Source organism: Neovison vison, chromosome 1 (genome assembly GCF_020171115.1).
Source record: "Neovison vison isolate M4711 chromosome 1, ASM_NN_V1, whole genome shotgun sequence".
Taxonomy (NCBI): domain Eukaryota; kingdom Metazoa; phylum Chordata; class Mammalia; order Carnivora; family Mustelidae; genus Neogale; species Neogale vison.
In genome coordinates, this window is record NC_058091.1 from 147582945 (window position 1) to 147609095 (window position 26151).

Genomic DNA, 26151 nt, shown 5'->3' on the forward strand with positions numbered 1-26151 from the left:
TTCTTGGTGAACCAGACTTGGTTTTGGTGTGTGGTTGAAGAAATACAGATCTTGATCCGGATTCAGGGACTTCAAGGACTAATCATTTTCTGTACTAGAGAGCCACCTTTTTTAAGAAATCAGGCTTCCTTCATCATACTGGCCTGCCTCTGCCAAAGGCCCACATGGAACAAGAAGAGGTCCATTATTCCTATAGACCTGAAGTCCCATGGATTACATCTGCTAGTCAGCTTTCACCTTTTTTTGTAAGTCACCAGATTTTGTTCAACTTCCCAAGCTGGGCAACACCTTAGATATGATAAAGGACTCCCTTCTAGGAAGGGATCAATTTAAATTGGATGGCTTGAAGAAAAGGAAATTGCTATTACTATTTTTAGCATTGGTCCCAGTATAACTTGGGGGGCCAGGAATAATGGCCCCAAAATGGATCATTAAATTTTAATACTGTCTTGCAATTGGGGTTGTATTGCAAAAGATCTCAGAAGTGGAGAGAAATACCAAGACCCCAGATTCAGGGACTCTTGTAGAGTCTTTGGTAGAGTCTTGTAGAGTCTGTGGTAGCTTTGTTGCTACCGCAGGCACCCACCCACTCACTGCTGGGTTGAAACCAGACATTTTAAATGATCCCCGTTTCAGTCAACTGGGACCTAGTGCTCCTTCACTGGAGTCCCCTCCCAACCCCCTCTACTCCTGCAACTTTGACTCAAACAACCTCCCCTCCCTCTCCACCAGCTCCCCACCTCCTTATTTGAGTAGAGCTTCCACCCCCTTCTCTGGAGTGAGCCTCACTGGCACCCACAGCAGGACCACAGACTTAGGCTCCAGCAGGATCTGGTTCCCCTTGGGGAGGGAAGTGCTGTACCCGAGGGAGGGGTTCCTGTTTCTTTCTCCCTCACAGACTTGGGGCTGTGTAAGGAAAAGTTTGGTCATTCTTCCAAAAAACCATCTCCCATTTAGGGATGCAATTATTAAGTTAAATCTCACATCCCTCAGCTGACACTTGGCATTACAGACACATCTCACTGTTGCACCCGAGATGAGCGGGACGAGATCCTTAGGAAAGCTGGGCATTCTGCTGACAGTCAGGGGTCTGCCAACCCAGGAGACAGAGCACTTTGGGTAGGAGGAAACGCTGTCCCTGACTGGGACCCACAGTGGGATCCTGAGGGCAGAACCGACAGGGTGCTAGGGAAGCCCTTTATTACCTGCCTTTCTGAAGGGTTGAGGAAGCGCAAGGGGAAACCAGTTAGTTACGACCAAGTGTGGGACAGAACTCGGAAGGAGAATGAGAATCCAGCTGTCTTTCTAAACCAGGGCTAGAGGCCTTGCACGCGCGCGCGCGCACACACACACACACACCCCCCAGGGGAGACCCAGAGGCAGCCCAGCCTTTTATCTTCCCAACTGCCTCTGATATTAGGGGGAAGCTAGGAAAGTTAGAGGACCGCTCTCAGACCCTGCTGTCAGCCTTGGTGGAGGAGGCCTTCAAGGTCTTGAATAACTGAGACAGGACCAAGGAGACCAATACAGACAAGAGGTTAGTGAACGAGGCACAGATTTTGGCTTCCCTGATACAGCCGCCACCTTGGGGTGATTCCAGGAAGCCCAGAAGACCATAGCCTGAACCATCTGACCAGAGCAGAGGCAGCCTGGATGGAGAAAATGTGCCTGTGGCAAGTGGGAAGGCCAGGGGAAGGGAGCGGGCCCCATCCTGGCCATTCTCTCAGAAGTGGGGCCACCCCACCACAGAGAAGAGGCCGGAGGATGTGCCCAGCTCCATACCCACTGGGCCCCTCACCATCACACTGGTGGAGCCGGGGGTCACCTCTGATGTGGCATTTGGAAAACTAAATTCCTGGTGGATATGGGAGCTGCTGCCTTTGTCCTGCCTCACCCTGTTGGCCCCTTTGTAACTGTGACCATGTGGGAACTGGGATGGACAGATGGACGGACGGACGGACGAATGGATAGCCAAAGGTAAGACAGCTTAATCTCCTTATTGCCTGCGGGGCCTGATCCAGTGTTTTTACTCATTCCATTCTGAGGTCCCTGCGGTTGGGGAGAGATCTGCTAAACAATTCTGGAACCACAATTTATCTTGAAAACAGTGATATTAAAATGGAGATAGAATAGAAACCAGGAATCCATCCACGGGCATTGCTGAATGGTCCCAGGTTTGAGCCCTCAAATATTGCTCTGAACACAAAACCAAGGAGATCCATTTGCATGGATACTCATGTCCAGAGTAAGGTAAAAATGTCTCCTCCAGTCAGATAAAGTTAAAACCCAGTGCACGCTGTCCTTGGAAAAAACAGTATCCCATAAAATAAATCTTTAAGAGGAATCCAGCTGTTAATTTCAAAATTTCTCAAATATGGACTATTAAGCCTTATCAAGCCCCATGTAATACCTCAGTCCTCACACTGAGGCAGCCCAGTGGACAGTTTTGCCTTGTACAGGATTTGAGGGCTATAAATCAAGGAATTGTTCCCACACACCCAGTAGTACCCAACCTATATACTCTGCTTACCCAGGTTCCCAGCTGTGCTTGAGTTCTCACTGTCCTAGATCTAAAGGATGCCTTTATTATTATTATTATTTGCATATTCCTTTATGAGGAGAGTCAGTATTTACTAGCCTTTGAATGAAAAACCCCTGCTTAGTACATCTGGACTTTAGAGATCACCTATTTGGAAAGGTACTGGCAAGAGAGTTAGGACGGGAATTAACAGTGAGACATGGGATCCTCTTACGGTATGATGGTGATTGGTTCATAGCCAGTTTGACCAAGCAGGCCTCTGATCAGAATACTGGAAAAACCTTAAATTTTCTAGGGAGGATATAGGGTTACGCCATCAAAACAAAAACAGGGCCAGCATTTGGGCTTCACTCTGATACCAGGCCGTGGATCCCAAGAGGACCATCAGCGCCTTGCCTGTTCCCTAAACCAGAAAGTGATTCTGACTTCTGGATACAGCCGAGCTCTGATTCCTTAATTATGGCCTAATGGTGGAGCCCCTTATAAGCCTTGAAGGGGGAGAAAGGGGACCCCTACAAAAGACTGATGTTAGTGGGCCTTTTTTTAAAAAAAGATTTTATTTATTTATTTGACAGAGATCACAAGTAGGCAGAGAGGCAGGCAGGGGAAGTAGGCTCCCCGCTGAGCTGAGAGCCCGATGCAGGGCTCTATCCCAGGACCCTGGGATCATGAGCTGAGCTGAAGACAGAGGCTTAGCCCACTGAGCCACCCAGGCACCCTGTTAGTGAGAATTTTTAAAGCCTTGAAAACTGAGTTGGGTGAGGCCCCTGCACTGGGGATCCTCAGTTTGGATAAGCCTTTTACCTGTATGTCCATGAGAGGCAGGGGATTGTTTTGGGGGTCCTAACTCAAAAGCTGTGCCCTGATCAGAGACTGGTGGCCCATTTTTCAAAATAACTAGACCAAGTCGCAAGGGCATAGCCCAGCTCCCTTAGTGAGTGAGGCCTCAGAGCTGACCCTGAGTCATCATCTAACTCCCCATCAGGTTCAGACAGTATTAGAAATTAAAGGGCACTATTGGCTGACTGGAGGAAGGCTAACTAAGTAGGTTAACTAAGTATCAGGCCCTCTTGCTAGATAGCCAGATGTTTTTTTTTTTTTTTAAAGATTTTATTTATTTATTTGACAGAGAGAGATCACAAGTAGGCAGAGAGGCAGGCAGAGAGAGAGAGAGGGAAACAGGCTCCCCGCTGAGCAGAGAACCCGATGCGGGACTCGATCCCAGGACCCTGAGATCATGACCTGAGCTGAAGGCAGCGGCTTAACCCACTGAGCCACCCAGGCGCCCCTCCAGATGTTATTTTTAAAGTATGCCAGACTCAACCCTGCTGCACTGCTCCCATCTGCAGAAGATGAGGGTCTCCAGCGCCCGTCGGTGGAGATGAAGGAACAGAGGGAATATTCCAGCAGACCTGACTTTCAAGACAAATCCCTCGACCGTCCAGATAGAGTTGAGGCGAAAAGCCCACAATGGCCACCTCACTGAGATGAAAGGCTGCCGGAAGTGACATGGCATTTCTCCACCAAGTCACTTCCACATAGCTCTAAGAACTACCACTAGACTCCTGAGCCAATCAGCAGTGAGAAACCGCAAAAAATCTCTAGTTTACCTATAATTGACTTGTCCCAACAAAGGCCAGATGCTCAGACTTTGGGAAGGATCCCGCTAAGCCCACCTGCATTCATAAAGCTGTGTTCTTTCATTTCTCCGAGTGCCGCTTGAGTTTCCTCGGTCGCCTCAGATTTTCCGCAACATTTGGTTCCCTGACCGGAAAACCCAACCGTGCTGGCCCAGTGTGCCACCGATGTGGGACAGGAGACAGGCTACAGAGGGCAACGGAGCACCTGCCCTAGGGTTTAGGTGCGCCCTGCTGATTTCAGCGGACCCAAGGCTGGGTTCTCCCCAACAGCCGTGGCTCGCCTCCCCCCTGCCAGACCAACAACAGGAGACCGGGGACAACTGACCAGAACCACCCGTTGAACCAGGGAAGCCCCAGGGCCACTGTCCAAGCCAGACCCACCCCTGTGGGTGGAAGAGGAGACTGATCACCTCCCATCAGTCCAGGATAACCAAGGGGGGTGTCCAGCCTGTTTGAATCTGAAGAAACACTTGTGTGTATGAATGTGTCTGTACAGCTTCACAGCTTCTGCCACGGATCTAAGTGGGCTGCACCCTGAGCCTCGCGGAGCATCATACGGTGTAATGGTCATCTACTCTGTGAAGTAGCCTGTCCCGGGGTTTATATGGATAGACCTTAGCTAAGACTCTCCTAAGTTCCCACGAGGGACAGGAGCAGGACAGCACCTGAAAGTACCCCACCCTTTGTTTGCAACACTGTTCATGATGGATGGGAAACCCAGCAAACCCATTGTCTTAGATTGCATGCTTTAAAACTTCAGGAAAGGCTTTAGTGCTGACTACAGGGTACATATGACCCCGGGAAAACTGAGAACCCTGTGTGAACTGGAGTGGCCCACTTTTTGATACTGGCTGGCCCTCAGAAGGAACCTTAGACCTCCCCACCGTCCAGCGCATTTATCTTGTAGTCCTGGGAAACCCAGGACATCTGGACCAGTTCCCATACATCGATTCCTGGTTAGAGATAGCCAGGACCCTTCCCCCATGGATATGGTTCTGTGCCAATGGCAAGGGACAGTACAGGATTCTCGTGACACAACCGACTAAAAGCATCTGAAATAAGGCTATACATCAAGGGCTCCCACCATCCTCTGGGCCTCCAACCTTCTCAACTGCCTCAGCCCTCCCAACAGCACCTGAAGTGGGACCCAACACACCACCACCTTCCGTTTCATCACCAGGCATACCCTCTCCACCTTCTTTCACTCGCACGCCATTAGTTGCCCCACCGATGCCTCTGGCTCCACCAACAGCAGCAATTTCCCCACCGCCTCTGACTTCCCAGATACCAGTAACCCTGTAGCCAGCACCAGCCTCTTCGCCAGTTCCTAACGGGGACCCCTCCCCAGACTCTTGGCTGACTGTTCCTGATGAGAATCCCTCCCCAGAACGCGAGCCATGGAACATCAAACCTCGCCTCCGAATGCAATAAATTCCCACTTACCAGATGCCCCTCCAAGAAACTCGAGGTCTTGACAGAATTGGAGTAGATGGCACCCCCCAACCCCAATGGGGCAGACCCATAATCTACTACCAGCCCTTCACCTCCACAGACCTAAACTGGAAGCATAACACTCCTGCCTTTTTGGAAAAACCACAGGCAATGATCAACCTTACGGAATCCTATCTTCCAGACCCACCGACTAACCTGGGAAGACTGCCAGCAGCTTGTTCAACACCGAGGAAAGAAGAAGAATTCTCCAGGAGGCACGTAAATGGCTCAAAGAGCTGGCACCAGTCGGCTCCTTAAACCCAGAGGGAGGGACCCAAGAATCTGCCCCGGACAACCGGCCCGGTTGGGACTTCAACACAGAGGACGGCCGGAATGCCATCAAGTGCTACCAAGATGCTGTCCTGCAGGGCCTCCACCAAGGAGCCAAAAGACCTACTAATATGTCAAAAACAGCTGATGTGACTCAGGACAAAGTAGAGGCGCCTGGTAATTATGATGAGCAGCTCTGCAAGGCTTTCCACATATACACTCCATGTGATCCAGAAGCTCCAGAGAATCAACAAATGGTACATGCAGCGTTTGTGGCTCAGTCAGCCCCTGACATCCGCCGCAAACTCCAAAAACTTGAGGGTTTCGTTGGCATGAACATCAGTCAACTGCTAGAAATAGCAAACAAGGTCCGAGACACTGAAGCCAAACGAGACACTGAAGCCAAACGAGAGACTGAAAATAAATGAAACAACAAGTCACTCTGCTAGCCGCGGCCCTTCAGCAAGGGCCAACCACATGAAACAACAGGCTGATCGGAGACGCTACCTCAGCAGTGCAGAACTCTCAAAAGGGACCAATGTGCATACTGCAAGGAAATGGGGCACTGGAAAAATGAGTGCCCAATTTGAAAGCCCAGGTCACAAGCCCTCCACCCAACCCAAGATACAGGCAAACCAAGGTCCTGACTTCATCGGGCTGGCCAATATAGATTTAGATTCACGGAGACCAGGCTCAGTGATACTAGGCCCTCCAGAGCCCACAGTTAATATGAACATTGGGGGCCAGAAGATCACTTTCATGGTCGACACTGGAGCATAACACTCTGTAATGACCACCCTAGTGACACCCCTAACAGGACGAACCCTAACCATCATGGGGGCCACGGGATCGGGCCACAAGTCAACCCTTCTGCCAATCGTGGACCTGTAAACGAGGAGGACATATAATCTCCCATGAATTCCTATATGTCCCAGACTGCCCAATACCCCTATTGGGAAGAGACTTAATTTTAAAATTACGGGCGCAGATTTCTTTCGAGCCGTCAGGATAGGCCACCATGAATCTAAGCCCCACCAAGCCCTGCATTATCAGGTCCCTAAACACACCCCAAGATGAGGAATGGAGACTATTTGAACAAGAGCATCCTGAAACCAGCCCTGAAGCCTTCCAGACCGCAGTTTCCAATGTATGGGTAGAAGATAACCCATCCGGGCTTGCTGTTGGCGGGCCCATTATTACAGAACTAAAAATTGGAACTCAACCCCAACAGCAAAGACAATATGCGATCTTGCAGGAAGTTCAGTTGGACGTACAGGCTCATCTGCAGCGACTGAAAAAAGCAGGCACCCTAATTGAGTGCTAATCCCCTGAAACACCCCGCTGCTCCCAGTCAAGAAACCTAATGGTGACTACTGACCCGTCCAGGACTTGCGTGCTGTAAATCAAGTTACTGAAACCGTACATCCAGTAGGCCCAACCCCTACACCCCTTTAAGCCATATCCCACTGGACACTGCCTGGTTCACCTGCCGCGATTTAAAGGACGCCTTCTTCTGCATTCACTTGGCCCTAATAAGCCAGCCCCTATTCACCTTTGAATGGATTGATACCAGCACAGGGCGCCAGATGCAGCTAACCTGGACCCGGCTCCCCCAAGGCTTCAATAACTCACCAGCAATATTCAGTGAAGCCCTAGCCTCGGATCTGGCTGACTTTCCCCGAGATGAGACTGGTTACACAGCCCTCTAGTATGTGGACAACTTTCTCATCACCAGCCCCACTGAAGAGACCTGCCATTGGGAAATGCTCGACCTCTTACAACACTTGTCGAAGAGAGGATATCGAGTCTCTTGGGAAAAGGCTCAACTCTGTAGACAAGAAGCTAAATATTTGGGATTCATAATAACTCAAGGGAAGTGAGCCCTCAGCATAGAATGAAAGGCTATAATAACTAGGTTCCCATGGCCCACTGCTAAGCAGGACCTCTGTGAGATCCTGGGAGCCGCAGGATTCTGCCGGATCTGGATACCGGGGTTCTCAGTCATAGCCAGGCCCCTGTAGGATCTGCTAGCGGGACTTGGAGACACAACATTTACCATGGAAAGGCACACAAGACAAAGCCTTTAAGGAGCTTAAGGACCTACTTGGAAAAGCTCTAGCCCTGGGCCTATCTGACATTGGAAAATCTTTCTGGCTATATGTCCATGAAAAGGATAAAACAGCCTTAGGGCTCCTAACTCAGCCCATAGACCCCTGGAGAAAGCCAGTTGCATACCTGCCCAAGAAATTAGATCCCATCGCTTCTGGATGGCCCCCTTGCCTGCAAGCTCTGGCAGCTACCATACTCCTTATCAAAGGAGCCGACAAGCTCACTCTTGAACAGCAGCTAACGGTAAAGGTTCCCCACTCAGTAGTAACTCTAACGTATGGCCAAAGTCAAAAATGGATACCAAATGGCAGGCTCACTCAGTATCAAGGACTACTCCTGGAAAATCCCCACATTACCTTGCAGACTGTACAGGCTCTGAGCCCAGCCACATACCTTTTGACGGCAGAAGGAGAACCAGAACATAACTGCCTGGAAATCATTACTGAAGTATACGCCACCCGTCCGGACCTCAAGGACTCCCCTTTAACAAATGCTGACCTCACCCTATACACTGATGGCAGCAGCTTCCTGAGTAATGGTTCAAGGAAAGCGGGTTATGCTGTCACCACAGCCACGGAGGTCCTGGAAGCTAACGCCCTCCCTGCAGGATGGTAGGCTCAAAGGGCTACCTCTGGGCCTTAATATGGGCACTTACATTATCGAAGGACAAAAAGCTCAACATATACACAGACTCAAGATATGCCTTTGCCACCTTACATGGGCACAGGGCAATATACAAAGAAAAGGGGCCCCTGACATTATTAGAGATGGTACGGGCCCCCCAAAGCCTCGCTGTCCTTCGTTGTTGGGGACACCAGAAAGGGGATGATGAGCCTGCCACCGGGAACTGCCAAGCTGACCAAGCGGCCAGGGAAGCTGCACAAAACAGACAACCTGCCACCATAGCTCCCGTCACTCCCTTCCTGCAAAATCCCACATTAGTGGCTGCCGAAGATAGGTGGGTCAAGACCGAAGGAGCAGTCCAGCAGCCACAAGGATGGTGGATCCTCCCAGATGAGCGATTGTTCCTTCTGGCGGCCCTCGACCCTCATGCACTTGGGGAACAACATTCAACCTCGCACCTGGGAAAAACAGGACTGGAAGAACTTCTGGCAAAACACTTCTACATCACCAGACTCACAACACTGTGTAAGTCGGTCATGGACTGTTGGGTCACTTGTGCTAAACATAATCCAAAAATTGGGCCCACTCTGCCCCCTGGGCTACAATGCATAGGGATGGCACCCTTTGAAGATTTAGAGGTAGATTTCACCGAGATGGTCCCTCACCGAGACATCAAATGTCTCTGTCCTAGTCTGCACCTTTTCAGGATGTGTTGAAGCCTTTCCCACTCAAACTGAAAGGGCCAGAGAAGTCACCAAGGTGCCGCTCCAGGAAACTGTCCCCCGATATGGGATTCCACTGACCATTCACAGTGACAGCGGCCCTGCTTTCATCTCGAAGTTCTACGAGGACTAACTTCAGCCCTTGACATCTCCTGGAAACTCCATACGGCCTATCAACCTCAGAGGTCAGGAAAAATAGAGCCCATGAACCGTACCCTAAAGGAAACCCTCCAAATTACGTGCTGAAACCTCCCTGGGTTGGACAGAGTTACTCCCCTTAGCACTCCTCCGTTCCCACTGCATTCCACAGAAATATGGATACTCACCTTTTGAAATACTCTATGGCAGACCGGCCCACCTTATTAATCCCCACCCCCAGCCATCTCAAGGTCTTAGGGGATACACATCTCCAAAGCCAACTAAAATCCGTAGGACAAGTCCTTTACAAAACTACATGCCCACCTGTTGGAGAGAGCCCCTGTATTCTAGGAACTCCCATCCATTCATTTCGCCCTGGGGATGAAGTCTGGGTAAAAGATTGGAAACACACCCATCCGTCCAATGTGGACTGGCCCACACACAATAATACTTATAACCTCTACCACCCTCAGAGTTTCTGGCCTCACACCACGGATCCACCACTCATGAGTAAAAAGGACCAATCTGGAACAGATCTCTTGGACTTCACATCCATCACCATCAAGCCCCCTAAAAGTTACTCTCAAAAAGGGCCCCCAAAGTACTGGACTCAAAACTGGGGAATCCAGCATGGAGTAATACTCTCCTCCTGGCACCCCTAGAGACTCAGGCCAGTATCCATGTCTGGACACTGACTAGGGAATGGGTGGGGCATCCAGGGGGCAAGGGAGGAAAGAAATTGTTACTGCCAACCAGACCACCTCCCCAACCCAGTGTCCTACCTTCCAAGTACCACAGTGTCAGCTCCTGCCTTGGCCCTGGGCAAGCCTATGTCGCCCTGGGGACAATATACACATTTGTCCAGGAGACAACGGGATGTGGGGGTAAAGCAGATGGCTTTTGTTCCTGATGGGGATGCGAAACTTTTGCCTCCTGGACGGAAACGGACTCACATTTCACTGTTTCCCCTCTTAAAACTGGAAATCCAGCAGCAACTCTGTCTCTCACTCCACTGCGGTGCAAAAGTGCTTATTGGGATCAACACAGGTCCTGGGGACTCCGGCTGGATGTCACTGGAAAGGACCCAAAGGCCATACCTTCACTTCGACGTAATGGGGGACGGACTCCTATTCCCTCCTGTGCTCCCCCTGGTCCCTCTATTGCTAACTATACTCGCCAATTCCTAAATACCACCTGTCACTTCTGGCTTCATTCTACGTCTTCTCCTATAAACACTGCTTGCTGGATCTGCCTCCCCTTAACTGATTTACGTTTTGTCGGCATTCCTGTTCCCCCTGGATGGTTGATGCCCAACAGAACAGATTCCAAAACTTTTGGACCAGTATAGTTAAAAAGAGTTCCATTAACCCCAGCACCCATTCTCACTTGTTTCCTACTTCCTGGTCTTTCTCAGACCCCAGATAAACGCTGCCATAAATTTATGGCCCCACTCTCTTATTGCACCCCTCCCCCGGCATTTTCGAGAGAGGGGGTGCATTTGGCCTCCTCTTGAGATGTTGTAATACTAATGAAACCATTTCTGGTTGCATACTTGTCTTCTTGTCTCCTGTTTCTCTTTACTCGGACTTGAAGATCCAAACCCGAATAACCTCTGGCATACGGGACTGACGGGCTGTAGCATTACCTTTCCTGAGAGCCCGAAGCGAGGCTCGATCCCAGGACCCTGAGATCATGACCTGAGGTGAAGGCAGCGGCTTAACCCACTGAGCCACCCAGGCACCTGAAATATTTTATTTATTTATTTATTTATTTGATAGAGAGAACAAGCAGGGGGAGCAGCAGAGGGAGAGGGAGAAACAGACTCCCCGCTGATCAGAGAGCACAGTTCGGGGCTCGATCCCAGGACTCTGGGATCGTGACCTGAGCCAAAGGCAGACATCTAAGGGACTGAGCTGCCCAGGTGCCCCCAATCAGCTGGTTAAACAGGCCACCTTAGCTCAGGAGCCAGCTCAGATTACCACCATGAGTTCCCCAGTCACCTTCAGAACCCCCGATGGAACAGGAGGCGGCGAAGAGGTAGGAATATACAGAAGAAAGCCCTGGGTGGGTTATGAGAGAGGACAAAATTCTCATTCCTAAAGCCCAGCAGTAAAAGCTCATTCAACATTTCTATGATGTCACCCATTATGGAAGAGACCTCCTATACGACTTGGTGTGAAAGGTCTTTCCAGGATAGGGACTTAGACTATAAAACAAGTTACCCTCGCCTGTGACTTGGTACCCAAAGCAAACCACAGACCTATCCAATCAGCCCCCACTTCTTACACCAGCAACACCAGGGGATGTATCCTAGGGAAAATGGCGAAGTAATCTTTAGTCTGCTTCACCACGAGCTGGCCACAAATACCGCCTTGTATTTGTTGATACTTGTACTGAATGGGCAGAAGCCTTCCCCACCCGATCTGGGAAGGCAGTGGAGGTCTATAAATTCCTCCTAAAAGAAAGTTCCCCAGTTCGGGCTCTCTAAGTCTGCAAAGTGAGAGAATCCTTCTTTTACAGCTGAAATACGCAGAGCCTTTCAGCGGCCCTGGGAATAAATTATAAATTGCATGCTCCCTGGGCCCCCTATTCCTCAGGCAGGTTGAAAAGATGAATCATGGGGCGCCTGGGTGGCTCAGTGGGGTAAGCCTCTGCCTTTATCTCAGGTCATGATCTCAGGGTCCTGGGATTGATTCCCTCATCGAGGAGTCTGCTTCTCCCTCTTCCTCTCTGCCTGCCTTTCTGCCTACTTGTGATCTTTGTCTGTCAAATACATAAATAAAATCTTTAAAATAAAATAAAGAAAAGATGAATTATACCCTAGAAAAGACTTGAGGAAAAGTGTCAAGAAACTCCTGAGCCTTGGGTCCAGTTGCCTCCTACCACACTACCCAGGATTGCCACAGTCCCTAAGACTAACCTAAGACTCAGCCCATTTGAAAGGACATGGGAGACCCCTCCTCACCCCGATATTTTACTGGTTGGGAACATAAGCCAGAGCTTACATCATTTTATTTGGGCCAGGTGCGGAAAGCCACTGTGGATTATGCTAATCACATGCTACCAGCACCCCCTAGAGGTCATTTAGAAGTGACCCCTTCGCCTCCCTGCCACCCCAACCTGTGCAAATTAATCCAGGGGATTAGGTCCTTCTGAAAACCTGGGAAGGAGGGCTCCCTAGAGGGTCAGTTGCTCCCCAAGCCGAAAGTCCCCTATTGACTGATTTTAGCCACCCCAAGAGCAGTTAAGCTGCAAGGAATCCCTAGCTGGGTACATCTTTCTAGGCTATAACCTTTTTCTCCTGGACATCCTCAGAAATGCCCGGAAGGCCCAGAACCATCTGACTCATGTGAGCCTGTGGAAGACCTCAAATACTTGTTCAAGAAGCGACCCTCAGAGTCAGAGAAGTGTTTAAACCTTCGTGGTTTGGTTTGCTGACGTTGCTTTTTGTTGCCTTTGTTTTATTATTCCCTTCTCTGTGAGTACCATTTCGGGTCATCTCTCCTCCCTGGGAAAGAGACGTTCTGCCCCTGCGGGGTCTAGAAGATCAAAACCAATGATGAGACTGATGAAGTGGACTCTTCTCTTGGCCCTTCTCCCCGGGATGAGTTGGGAAGAAAATAACAAAGGCGGGGAAACCTGGAGAGAAAATGCATTTGTCAACATTTCTAGCATTGTGGCCTCAGGAAATAACCTCTCTGATTGTTGGATATGTCATCTTCCCCCACAAGACGGGGTTTCGAAGCTCCAGTTTGTACCTGTCAATGAGGATATTACTCTCACCTTGACTTCTGGTCCTATTAGGAGCGCAGCCTTTCTAGTAGTAGAACTCGATGATCTCAACGATATGAAGTGTGTTGGGCTTACAGACTCTTGGAACCAAACCGGTCTCCAGGTTAAGCGGCCTCTTCTCTGTCGAGAGCAAGGACAGCCCTGTTGCCCCTGCCAGACACGCACTTGCCTTACCAATGTGGAAAGCTTGCCCTCCGTTTATCCTATGTCATTTTCCTTGTCAAGCTCTTCATGTACTCCCAACCAGACCCACTGGTGTGTGGACTCCTCTCTTCTCTCCCAAGATGACAAACCTAACTTCTCCTGTACCTACTGGAAAGGAATAGCAACCCCTTCCTGGAGGCTCACCTATCAGACCCCGTCTGCCTTCGATAGCCAGGAGGGAATAGAAGAGGATTCAGAGCTCGATGGGGGGCCACTGGATGGAGGGCCTCTGTCCCCCAGATGCAAGAGTACACCTAACTGGGGCCGCCTTTTACGAAGCTGGTTTAACTCCCCTTCACCCCGCAAAGCTTGTACCCCACCAGGGTATCTGTTTCTCTGCGGTCCTCCCCAAAATAAGCTACCCTACGAAGGGAGCCCTAATTCCTTCTTCTCCAGGCCACTTCAGGCAGTGGCCTATTCGTGTGTAGATAATGTTCACTTCCGGGGAGAATGCACTTTGGGACGATTGGGCCCTAAAGGGTTAGGTGCCACTATATATAACATCACCTCTCAAACCAGAAGTAGGAGAGCTCTTGGGCGTTTCTTGGCAGCAACTGGAGAAGCCATAGGACTGGCTGCCCCCTGGAGGGGGTTTGCTTATCATGAAACAACCTTAAAAGACCTTACCCAACTCATAGAAAACCTGGCCACAAACACTGGTGGCAGTTTAGAGAGCCGCCAGGAGTCCCTGGATTCCATGGCTAATGTACTTGACACGCGGTTAGCTCTAGATTATCTTCTGGCCAAACAAGGGGGTGTCTGTGCGGTAGTCAACAACACTTGCTGTGCCTACATCAACAGCTCTGGGGAAGTGGAACTAAACGTTCAGGAGACTTACAGACGAACCAGATGGTTGCATGGGTTCGATAATCACACTGCCCAAACTATGGGACGCAGGCAGAGGCTCTCTACCTAACATTGTGTGATTCCTCCCTTTCCTGGGCTCTCTTGTGGTCATCATTCTTTTGTTATTCAGGCCCTGCCCCTTTAATCGTTTGTTTAAGTTTGTGTCTTCTAGATGACAGCAGTTTCCTGTGAACTGTGGTAGCACAAGGGTCCCACATAACCGGTCCCAAGAGGAGCGATGTCCCTATAGGGCGTTAGAGCATTTGGTGAGAGATTTGTACCCCTCCAGGTTAGGACAGGGACAACACCCCACTCGGCAAGAAGCAGTTTCAGAAGATGAGACCTTCGGCCCCTACTCCTTAGGAGTAAGCAGGGTAAAATCTCTCCGGGGGGGACTGAAATAGAATAGGGGCTGTGTCTGGGACCCTATCCCACCCTAACCACAAAGCCCATTGCTCTGCGTATCACCTACGAAGAAAGAAAAGGCTGAACCAACTACTCGTTTTTGAGGAGTGTATTTCAGGGATGCAGAAAGGAGATGTTTGCCAGAGAGAACTCTCGAGAAGAATCCAGACTAAACCAGCCTGTGCCTCAGTGGACCCCAGTGCTGACCCTCCACCTGCTCTTTCCTCCAGACAATTCTAAAGACAATCATGATACTCGGACAGTCCTAACACTCTTGGCCCCAGGATGAAGACCTGACATGCTAATGAGACACACGCTGCCTGTGGATGGGAGTTATCCGCTGCGCCTGCAAGCCGTTTTCTGTATCTCCACCCCTTCCAGCTGGGATGTCCCTGCTCTCCTGCCTCATCCCCTTTGCAAACTTCCTGGGCCTTTGTTCCCGGTGCTGCCTCCCTGGTACTGGGGCATGAGCCTCAATAAACACTCCCTAAATCTTTTCTTGGCCTTGTGTCAATATCTGTTTTTGCTGAGAGCCAAAGAGCCTTGGGGTTGAGAATAGTTTCACCCAGTCGCCTTTCTTGCCTTTCTCCGGTCCCTATTCTGTGGTCATGTGGATGCCTTTTTACTTCTTTTTCAGGGAGGGTATTTTTCATATGGGAGATTTGCTTCCTGCTGTCAGTGGGATGGAGGAGGGTGTGCGTGTCCTTGAACTCAATGTTTTCTAAGTAACTTTAGATAATCAATATTCCAGAGGGGTACATCATGGGGCACCCTGCTCTTTCTCCCTAGATCATTGTTGGGGGGGACTACCACTCCTCATCTTAGGTTTTCAGCTAGGACGGTAGCAAAAAGATTAACAAGAGAAAAACAGTTAACGCATCACAAGAGAGGAACCTATGTGAAAATAACTCTGGGGATGCCTGGGTGGCTCAGTTGGTTAAGCAGCTGCCTTCTGCTCAGGTCATGGTCCCAGGGTCCTGGGATCGAGTCCCGCATCGGGCTCCTTGCTCAGCAGGGAGCCTGCTTCCCCCTCTGCCTCTGCCTGCCTCTCTGTCTGCCTGTGCTCGCTCGCTCTCCCTCTCTCTCTCTGATAAATGAATAAAATCTTTAAAAAAATGTTAAAAAAAAATAAAATAACTCTGAATGGCAGCTTAGAATTCCAACTTATTTACCACCTTCAATAAAGGACAATCAATTTACAGAGAAATGACAGGACAAAGGAATACAAATTTAGGCCGCAATGGAAGGTAAAAAGAAGGGAGGGAGTCAGAGGAAAGTTTGCAGATTATTCTGGTTCTTCTCTGGACAGGTATATGTCAGTCTCCAGTAAAAGGAGAATTTATATCCATCCTTTAGGCAGAAAAGAGGGAAGGTAAAAAGCAGTGTTGGCTGTTTTTTTTTCCTTTTTATTTCTTTTTAAGATTTTTAAAATTTGGGGCACCTGGGTAGCTCAGTGGGTTAAGCCTCTGCCTTCTGCTCAGTTCATGATGTCCGGGTTCTGGGATCAAGCCCCACATCGGGCTCTCTGCTCAGCAGGGAGCCTGCTTCCCTGACCCACCCCCCACCTGTCTCCCTGCCTACTTGTGATCTCTGTCAAATACATAAATAAAATCTTTAAAAAATTTTTTTCATTTATTTTTGAGAAAGCATGAGCAGGGAAGAGGGGCAGAGGAAGAAGCAGACTCCCCGCTGAGCAGGGACCTCAGTGTGGCGCTCAGTCCCAGGATTCTGGGTTCATGACCTGAGCCAAAGGTAGATGCTTAACCAACTGAGCCACCCAGGCACCCTGTTATTTTTTTTCCTAACTTGAAAACCTTTAATTTACACAAGTAACTATTAAGTTCAAAAAGTAGGCTAAAACAGGTTTGTTTGTTTTTTTTTTCTAGCAGAGTTTAAATGCACTTAATGGATATTTCCAAAGAAAATGCATTTTCACGGCAGCGTTCAGAACTAAAATACTGAAGTCTTTGCCTCTAACTGCGGTGTCTGCTTCTAAATTACCTTCAGCTCAGAAGAATTTCTGTGACAAAGTGGCATGTTTGGGGTAGCCTATTCTGCTACCTTGCATCATCAGAATTTCTGGGGCTTCTTTTTTCTCCCTTTCATCTTAAGATTGATTCTCTGCTCATTGGTCATCACATGCCTGAGGCTTCTCATGTGGACAGTATTTTTATTTTGGAATGAAATGGGGCTGGGGAGGGGCACACAGGGAGGAAGGATGAGTTTGATTGCTTGTCATGGGTGTTTGTGCCTTAGACGTGCTTGGATTCCATACCTTTCAAGATGACTGCCAGTCAAAAGTCATCCCAATCCAGAATCTAGAAATAAGATTCCAGGTTTTTCAAAATTGGAAGGGATTCAGGGTGACTGGCTGGCTCAGTCGAAAGAGCATACAATTCTTGATCTTTTTTTTTTTTTTTAAACAAGCAAATTTTTTTTTTAATTTTTATAAAAAATTTATTTGACACAGAGAGAGAGCATAAGCAGGGGGAGCAGCAGAGGGAGAGGGAGAAGCAGGTTCCCCACTGAGCAAGGACCCCCGATGCGGCACTGGATCCCAGGACCCTGGGATCATGACCCGAGCTGAAAGCAGAGGCTCAACCATCTGAGCCACCCAGGTGCCCCAGAAATTCTTTATCTTGATTGAGGTTGCGTTCTGGCCCCACGTTGGGTATAGAGATTACATAAATAAGCCGCCGTTTTTAAAAAATTGGAAGGGGTTCTCGAGGTTGTAAAATCCCAAATACATTTAGATCTGAAGGAGATTGTGGTCTCTGAGAAAGCAAAAAGCAGGTATGACCGCTGCTGTCAACATCAGACTAGACCATTCCGTAACTGTGGAGACAAAACACCTCCCCTCTGTAATCAGGCCGGAGCACAGACAAAAGTACAAGACCACATGCAAACCACAAAAAGGACCATATGTGCCTGTCTCGGCTCGCTGCTGCTTTACCAATTACAATTTTAACTGGCTCTGTTCTACTTCCTAATAAAAATTGGAATATTGGATCCCAGTCTCCTGGTTTCCAACAGCATCCATCCAGAGCAACCTTTTCCAACCCCCCAACCAAACTGAAATCCTCTAAATTCCTCCCACACCCTCTCACTGAAACCCCCCACCTCCCAGCCCCCCCCCCCCCCCCCCGCCACTGTTCATGCTGCTTTCACAAGTACCATCAAATTCAACTGGGTTCCGCCACAGGTGGGCTTTAGCTGGTGGTGTCCAGCATGACCACAGACAAGTCAGAACCCCATCAGCCTCCCAGCCCTCGTTCCCATCCATCCCGAAGTTGGCTCCAGACTTTTGGGTAAGTTCCCCATGTACAGCAACATTTCTTAACATCCAGAGCCAAAAGGAACTTCCTGCAGATTTCTAAGAATTTAAACTGAAAAAGTGCATTCTTGTTCATGATTTATTGATCCATTTTCAGTAATCAGGTATTCACAGAAGGGAACAGTCACGCCATTGTGTGAATCATAAGCACTTACCATCCTCCTTCCCACGTCTTAAATCTTAATTACTTTAGTTCTGTTTATTTTCTAAAGAAACTCCTAAAAGAGCTTGGAGAATTCTGGGGTTATCCCACATTTTTCTTTCTTTTTTTTTTTTTTTTTTTTAGATTTTTATTTGTTTATTTGACAGATCACAAGTAAGCAGAGAGACAGGCAGAGAGAGAGGAGGAAGCAGGCTCCCTCTTGAGCAGAGAGCCCCATTCGGGGCTCGATCCCAGGACTGTGAGATCATGACCCGAGCCGAAGGCAGAGGCTTAACCCACTGAGCCACCCAGGTGCCCCCCACATTTTTCTTTAAACAAGGCTTTGCATCTCATAAAAGCTCTGTTATGGCAGAATGGAAGAACCACAATTGTACATACATCAGTGACTCTTCATTACTCTGGGATTCTGGGCTTCTGCTTACTGGATTTGAAGCCTCAGGATACATGAAAATGAAAAATACTGACAGCATTTTAGCAATAAGGGCAGAGAGAAGACAGCGCAGATTGCCTCAGCTTTCTCCTTAGGAGATATATAGGCCTCTTGGAAGGTGGCCCTAAGATTAGCGAACTCATTTCTCCCAGAGTAACTTGAAGGCACACTCGTCTGTAGCTGATAATTAGGAAAGAAGTTGAGGGGGAATGCGGTTGCAGGCAGGAGGGTGGTGGCTACAGGCTGGGCGTGGAGGCCAGGGAACAGGCCGGAAAAGGTCTTTTTGTGAGGGTAATAGACAGTTCTTAGCATGGTGTCTCATTTCTTTGGAGAAAAAAAAGGAGCCTTCAGAATCTAGCATTCACCCTCCCTCCCTCCCTCCCTTCCTCTCCTTACCTCTTCTCAGTCTCCCTCTGTGTGTGTGTGTATGTGTGTGTGTCTGTCTTGTCTGTTTCTCAGTAATCACCTGCATGCATGCACTTTTCTGTGATACTCACCCTGAAAGATCCTCAGCCAAAAGGGGCTAACCTCTGTTTTTTCAGGTTTTTATAGCCTCCCCACGGAGGGTGAATGCATGTAGCCATGCTTTGGAGGGTTTGCCTACCAGGTAGCGGGAAAAGAGGCAGGGGGTACATTCTCGAAAGAACTCAAACAGTGGCCCACACAACCCTGACCCTTTCCCAGGATCCTCCTATTTTCCCCTGTTCAGTCCAATTGCACTTGGCCGGCTCCAGAAAGTTCCCTGTCTGCCCCTCCTCTCTGTTTCCTGGAATTCTCCATTTCGAAAGCATTTCCAGGAATATGACTCAAAGATGTCCCCACTCAACCAGACCTCAGTGTCTTCTTGCTCCCCAGGGCACACTTCATCTCCATCTGCCTCCACGAGCCCCTCTAATACACAGAAATCCGTCTGTATGGTCTCCGAGTCTCCCCCCACTTTCTTTCTAGCTGCCCTTCATACATGCAAAACCTGGTGTGGCAACTCATGTAAATTGAACACAGGCTGGGTAAATAGGGGAGTGGGATCACTGTTACAATGTGGACATATCATTAGATCACTTCTGATTATTACCAATGTGCCAACCATGTGTGCCCCAAGAAAGAGCAGTTGACCACAAAGCTCCCTCGCAGGCCTCTGCATTCAGTACAACACCTGCTCCATGCCCATTTGCTCTCATCCTTTCTCCTAGCTCAGTTCAGCAAAAGAAAGAAGCCTGAGACCCTGAGCCAGAGCAGCCCCTCAGGGCCATCTCCACAATCATGGAAAGCCCGGAGCCGCCGCCTCACCTGTGGCTTCTGAGTAAGGATCGAAGTAAAGCTCTGCGGACCAGCAGCGGGGTGAGAACTCGGATCCTGCTCCAGACTGACCGGATCCGAATCTGCTATTTAGAAAACCCTCCAGGGAAGCAGAGGCTCAGGTAAGTTAAAGAAGCCTGGCTCTGGGAGGGACGGGGTGGGGCGGGGATGACCGAGTGCTGATAAATCACCCGGTGCGTTCCGCGGTGGAAACAGTACTCGGGCTGTTGGAGGGTGGGAAATATGCCTGATGAGAGCACAGAAAAGTAAGCAAAGGAACAGAGACAAACCATTTAATGCCCTCCCTCCTCCGTCCCTGAAAAGCTCAAGAAGTTGTACAGGAAAAGAAATTGACATCAGATGTGATACTTAGATCCATAAAAATCACAGCTACATAACCAATAGCAATGGAAACATTGAACAGAAGGAATCTATTTCTGTTGTATTAGGGTTCCCCAGAGAGACAGAACCAAGAGGATATATACAGATATATAGAAAACCATGTGTTAGGAGCGCTGGTTCCTGTGATTATGGAGGCAGAGAAGCCCACTGATCTGCCCCCTGCAAGCTGGAGGCCCAGGAATAGTGGGAGCGTAGCTCCAGTCCAAACCCCAAGGCCTGAGCACCAGGAAGCCAACGTCTGACAGAAGGACATCTGTCCACCAACTCAAGAAGAGACCAGACTGTCCTTCCCCCGTCTTGTTCCCTTCAGGCCCTCAGTGGAGTGCATGAGGGCCATGCACACTGTGGAGGGAAATCTCCTTTAACAGTCTGCGGATTCAGATGCTCGTCTCTTCCAGAAACATCTTCACAGACACACCCAGAGATAATGTTTTACCAGCTCTCTGGACATTGCTCAGCCCGGTCAAGTTGACACAGGAAGTTAACTGTCTTAAGAATTAAATTGTCATTGACTTCATTGATAGGGCTCTGCAAAGTAATATCGAAAAATGGGTATGTCGAGAAAAAGCGACAGAAGCTGGGGGGCTCAGTTCGGTTGAGCGACCAACTCAGTTTCAGCTCAGGTCATAATCTCGTGGGTTGGTGGGCAGGGGGATCTTCTTGAAGATTCTCTCCCTCTGCCCCCACCTCCCTAAACCCATCTTTAAAAAAATTATGTTAAAGTCTTGAAAAAAATGTAGGTAAATGCCAGATAAAACAAGCAAGCAGGTGAGGAGCTGTTTCTGGGGAATGAGGAGAGGGGAAGCGGGACTGACACTTTTCTTAAAAGCTCTTTAACTGTTTGTTTGTTTGGTTTTTTTTAAGATTACTTATTTTTTTATTGACAGAGAGGAAGATCACAAGTAGGCAGAGAGGCAGGCAGAGGGAGAGGAGGAAGCAGGCTCCCTGCTGAGCAGAGAGCCCTATGCAGGGCTCGATTCCAGGACCCCAGGATCATGACCTGAGCTGAAGGCACCCAGGCACCCCCTGAGGTTCTCTTCTAAACCCCTGTGGTACTGAGCACTTTACCTGTGTAATCTCATTTAATCCAGTGCCTTTCCAAAGAAGGCATTATTAATGACATTCCTAATTTAGAGGTAGAAGAAGTGAGCTTGAAGAAGTGAATGAACTGGTTTAAGGCCTTAGGATCTTGTTTTAGTGTTGTTTGACCCTCTTCTTTTTTCACCTGACTGCCTTTGATTTAGTCCAGCTCATCAACATATACTCTGGTCTTTGAGCTGAAGACCACAAATGCAGACCCCTCATCTCTCTGGGAAACTACAACCCCCCAACCCAAAGTAAATGCATCTGGGGCCTGGGGGCAGGCTTTGCTGAGAGCACTTCCCCCTTCCTTCTTCCTGCCCTTTAACTTTGCCCCTGGAGCCAGGAGCAGCTCTGTCACTCCGTGGTGAGTCTCCTTGGTGCCTCTTCCTCCAAGATCCGAGGTCAGTACCTGCGCCTGCCCTGGCTCCCTTGAGAGAGCCAGCAGCCAGGAGGGCATCTGCTGTCCTTCCCGCTCCTTGCTCCCCAGTCCTGGGCTCTCTAGCCTGGACCCTGTGCTCTCTCCAGCTCCCCTTTCTGTGACTTTCCTGTTTTCTCCTCCAGGTCAGTCCCCGGGCTTCTGTCTCTGCCTGCATTGCTTCGTCTTTATGGTCATGACAGAAATTGAATATCAAACTACCATATTTGGGGAAAAAGAGGCTTTTTGTAGAGCAGTGAGTGGTTCCAAGACTTGTTCATTGACAGGCAACCTATTACGGGGTGCTGCACCTCACAATTCCCTTCTCCTAGGATTGTCTTGGGGTTTTAGGGCCTGTGATGTGGTGGTGTACATGCTTGACTGTTATGCCTGAGTTTTTGCGTCTGAGAGACCACCCAGGAGCCAACACCTATGTAATCACACAAGGGTTTATTTGGTTTATTTGCCAAGCTTAAGCTTGGGCCCAAGTATACCCGATGCAGTGGAGTAGGGACTTGGACCCTGAACCAGACTACAGTCAGAATTTCTAAAGGCAGAGTAGGGGTGGACTCGGCGGTGGGTGAGGACAAAGGGGGTGTTCAGAAGGGCTATCAAGGTAAAGAAGACTGTCAGAATATTGGAGGCTGGGTTATTATCAAGCCAAGGCCGTTTGTCCCTCTAATGAGGCACTATCATGAAGACAGTTGGGAGTTTCCTGGTGGAATGTCACATTCCTCCTATCAAGCGTCCTTGTTAGTGAGATTTAGCATTGGGACATTTGTAAACCGAGGGAGATTCCTGTCTTGTAGGATTGTGATTTCTGCAAGTTAACTATTTGTTCACACGTACTACCGAGGGGAGGGGAGCGGGTGCAGAGGGGGTGCAAGGTGCCAGCTTTTGTTTTGTCAAGATGGCTGTACTTACGTCAGGGCTAGACTTGAGGTGGGTACAGCCTTGTTTTTCTTGGCCTCCGCATGACCAGACCAGGTGGTGGGTGTGCGGTGCCAACTTCTGGACCATGGGAGATTCTGCAGTGGGAGGAGGCAAGGGGGAGGCTTCAGGTGCAAAGATCTAGAGCGTCCCAAGTTGGAAAGAGCTGGAGGGAGGTCGCAGCAGGAGAAGGTTGAAGAAACTTCGTGATCTGTGCATTCCTCTCCTAGGCGGAAGTTCTGACACCGGAGGCCACCAGCAACGTGCTGCCCCAGGAGGGCTGGAGATGGCGGTTTCCCCGAAGTCCTGCCTCCACAGTTCTCTGCTCATCCTCGCTTTCCTCCCGCTGTCCAAGCCGGACTCAGGTAGGTCCCGCCTGGGTCTCCCTCTCTGTGCCCCCGGCAACCCGGGCTGAAACCTCTCCGAACGGGTGAGGCACCGCCTGGCTCTGGCTACGCCCTCCGCGGGGGGGGTGCGGGTGGACTCGGAGCTTCCGTCGCGGGGACCGAGTCGGGTCGGTGTCGGTGCTCAGCTCCCCCCGCACACCCCGTCTGCCCCCTGCTTTTCGCAGCCCGGTTCGACGTGATCGGGCCGCCGGAGCCCATCGTGGCCGCGGTGGGTGACGACGTTGAGCTGCCCTGCCACCTGTCCCCGAACATGAGCGCCGAGCGCATGGAGCTGCGGTGGTTCCGCGGGAAGGTGGCGGCCGCGGTGCTGGTGCGCCGGGACGGGCGCGAGCAGGACGGGGAGCAGGTGGCCGAGTACCGCGGCAGAGCCACGCTCGTGGACCGCGACATCGCGGCGGGGCGTGTCGCCGTGAGGATCCACCCGGTCAGGGCCTCGGACGACGGCGAGTACCGATGCTTTTTCCGGCAGGACGGAAGCTACGAGGAGGCCAGCGTGCACCTGAAGGTGGCCGGTGAGCGTGCGGGGTTTGGCTTCTCCGGTGACTTCTAGGCCGGGTACTTTTTCTTAGGGCCCCGTGACTTCGGAAACCACCGGATTCTTTGCCTAAATCCCTCTTAGGATGGAAGGGGTTGGCAGGCCTGGAGTGGGAGGTGACTGGCAGGTTGAGAGGCGCAGAGCATTTCCCCTGTAATTAGTTCAGTAAGTGCAGCCTTCTCCGGGAGCACACCCTAATATGCTTGACCCGGTCTCGGAACTGAACATGTAAGTCGTGTCCGGTTTTCACCATCAGGTGAGGCTGTGGTTCGCATCTTTTGAGGCTGCTTCCTGGATTCGTACCTAAGGTTGTATTTCCTGAGGTCCTAGATCCGGGCTGCTCCTTACATTCTTGATCCATTGAGAAAAGTTTTTGGTTTTTGTTTTCTTTTTGGCATCAAGCCCAAGTTCGGGGTGGAACCCATAATGGAAATGGTAAGCAGCCAGGAGGAAAGCCTGCCTTCAGCTCTGACTTTCCCACTTACCGGTGAAAAGAAGCGAACAAATCTCTTTCTTAGCCTTGTTTCCTACTGCAAACCTGGGCGTGCATCTATCAAAGATTTTGCAAGAATGAAATAAACTTAGACAATACCTAAGAAACTGCCTTGTTGAAGCTTGCAGAAGCATTATACACTTGTGAGATATTATTACTGTGCCTCAGACTGCCCCATGATTTGCAGCATACAGATGCATTGCCTTTTATGTATAGATTAAAGGTAAAGTTTAAAAAATACTGGGGTGTGATTGGGGTCCCTGCCTCAGAACAGGGTGTCCCGTGTGGTGGCATTATGTATAACTCACATTTCCTTTTCAGGGAATTCGCTTCAAAGTTGATTATAAAATCCTAGAGATGTGATGACATAAAACTAACATTGTTATCTTTAATAGACGTCTTTTTTCACCAAGTGGGGCTCGATCCCATGACGTTGGGATCATGACCTGAGCTGAAGGCAGCCACTTAACTGACTGAGCCATCCAGGCGCCCCTGGATGATAGACATCTTTGAGATTCTGCTGAAAGTGGGAGCCCTTTTCATGAAAAGAATCCACATTGTCATGTAGACACACACCCTGGAACTTGGATTTCAACTAACAGTGTGGACATGTGTTTGAGGACTTTTCTCTGCAGCTTGATGTTTTTCTGTACTCTATAGAATTGTAACAAAATAATCAGGATGAAGACAGAAGGGAAAAACAGCTTTATGTTGATATATGTTAGGACATAACTGTGTGTGGGGAAGACGAGGTTGAAACCCATTTAAGGAAATTCCTGTATCAGTATCACAGATACAGGAACTTAGACTGTCAGCTACAATCTCAATGCAGAGAACCTCTAATCCCCTTTCTCCTCAAGGATACTCCTTCTCTGATCATCCTCAAATACCTACTCCTAGTTCTCCTCCTCAAAGTCATTTCATAATACCTCCAACCACAAAGCCCTCTCCCCTCTCTGGAGCTCCCTTACCCGCCTCTAAGTCATTGAGCTCTCTGCTCCTACTAATTAGAAAAGCTCCTCATGTCTGTCCATCAGACTCCTGCCCTCACTTCAGACCCTAACTCCCAATATGGCATCCCTCTGTGATAAGGTTATGAAATGCCTTTTATGGATACCACATCTTCTTTGTGTCGTGAAATAGGGGATGAGGCCCTCCCACTCCCAGTCCCTGTGCGCTTCTCTTTCTCAGACTGTGTAACCCTGTGGTTATAAGGCTCCCGGAAGGCTGTCCGCTGAAGGACTAAGGCCAGCTTCTCTCGCCACAGCTCTAGGCTCTGATCCTCACATCCATATGGAAGTTCGAGAAAATGGAGAGGTCCGGCTGGAGTGTATCTCAGTAGGATGGTACCCAGAGCCGCATGTCCAGTGGAGGACGTCTGGGGGAGAGCAGTTTCTATCCACCTCAGAGTCTAGGAATCCTGATGAAGAAGGCCTGTTCACTGTAGCAGCTTCGGTGATCATCAGAGACCCCTCCATGAAGAATATATCCTGTTCTATACAGAACCTCCTTCTTGGCCAGGAGAAGAAAGTAGACATTTCCATACCAGGTCAGTGAAATCGATGCTGGGGTCCTATCAGACACAGTTTCAGGGCCCATATTACCCGGGACACTTGCCCAAGGCCCTCATGGTAGTTGTCTGCTGTCCCTACCTAAGCTCCTGACCACTGACATGAAGGAGTCCCACGAATTTCATTAGAAGAGAGAAGATTCTAAATGCATAACATCGGCCTCAATCTCAATGAAATTCTGGATTTTCCATTTTAGGAGATATATCTTAGATACAGAAGCTTTGTCTCTGGGACCTTCTGTCCTTGAGTAAAAGAAAACCCATTTCCAACCTTGCCCCTCTGTCTTCCCCATCCCATGCTAGAGCTCTATCT

At 49.5% G+C, this 26151-nt stretch overlaps 1 protein-coding gene across 4 annotated transcripts in view; it reads left to right on the top strand.

Annotated features, from left to right (window-relative positions):
• The window catches only part of BTN1A1 (butyrophilin subfamily 1 member A1), a 31361-nt gene that overhangs the window by 1043 nt on the left and 4167 nt on the right, over positions 1-26151 (top strand). For 2 of the 4 annotated variants that reach the window (XM_044260262.1, XM_044260268.1), the window contains exons 2-5: positions 19898-20125; positions 23064-23198; positions 23405-23752; positions 25536-25817. In XM_044260262.1, the coding sequence (XP_044116197.1) occupies positions 23120-23198; positions 23405-23752; positions 25536-25817 (709 nt within the window). In that variant the 5' untranslated portion in view covers positions 19898-20125; positions 23064-23119. Of the gene's footprint in view, positions 1-12848; positions 15278-19897; positions 20126-23063; positions 23199-23404; positions 23753-25535; positions 25818-26151 lie in introns of those variants that run through there. The other 2 variants (XM_044260264.1, XM_044260275.1) reach the window with 2 other exon arrangements.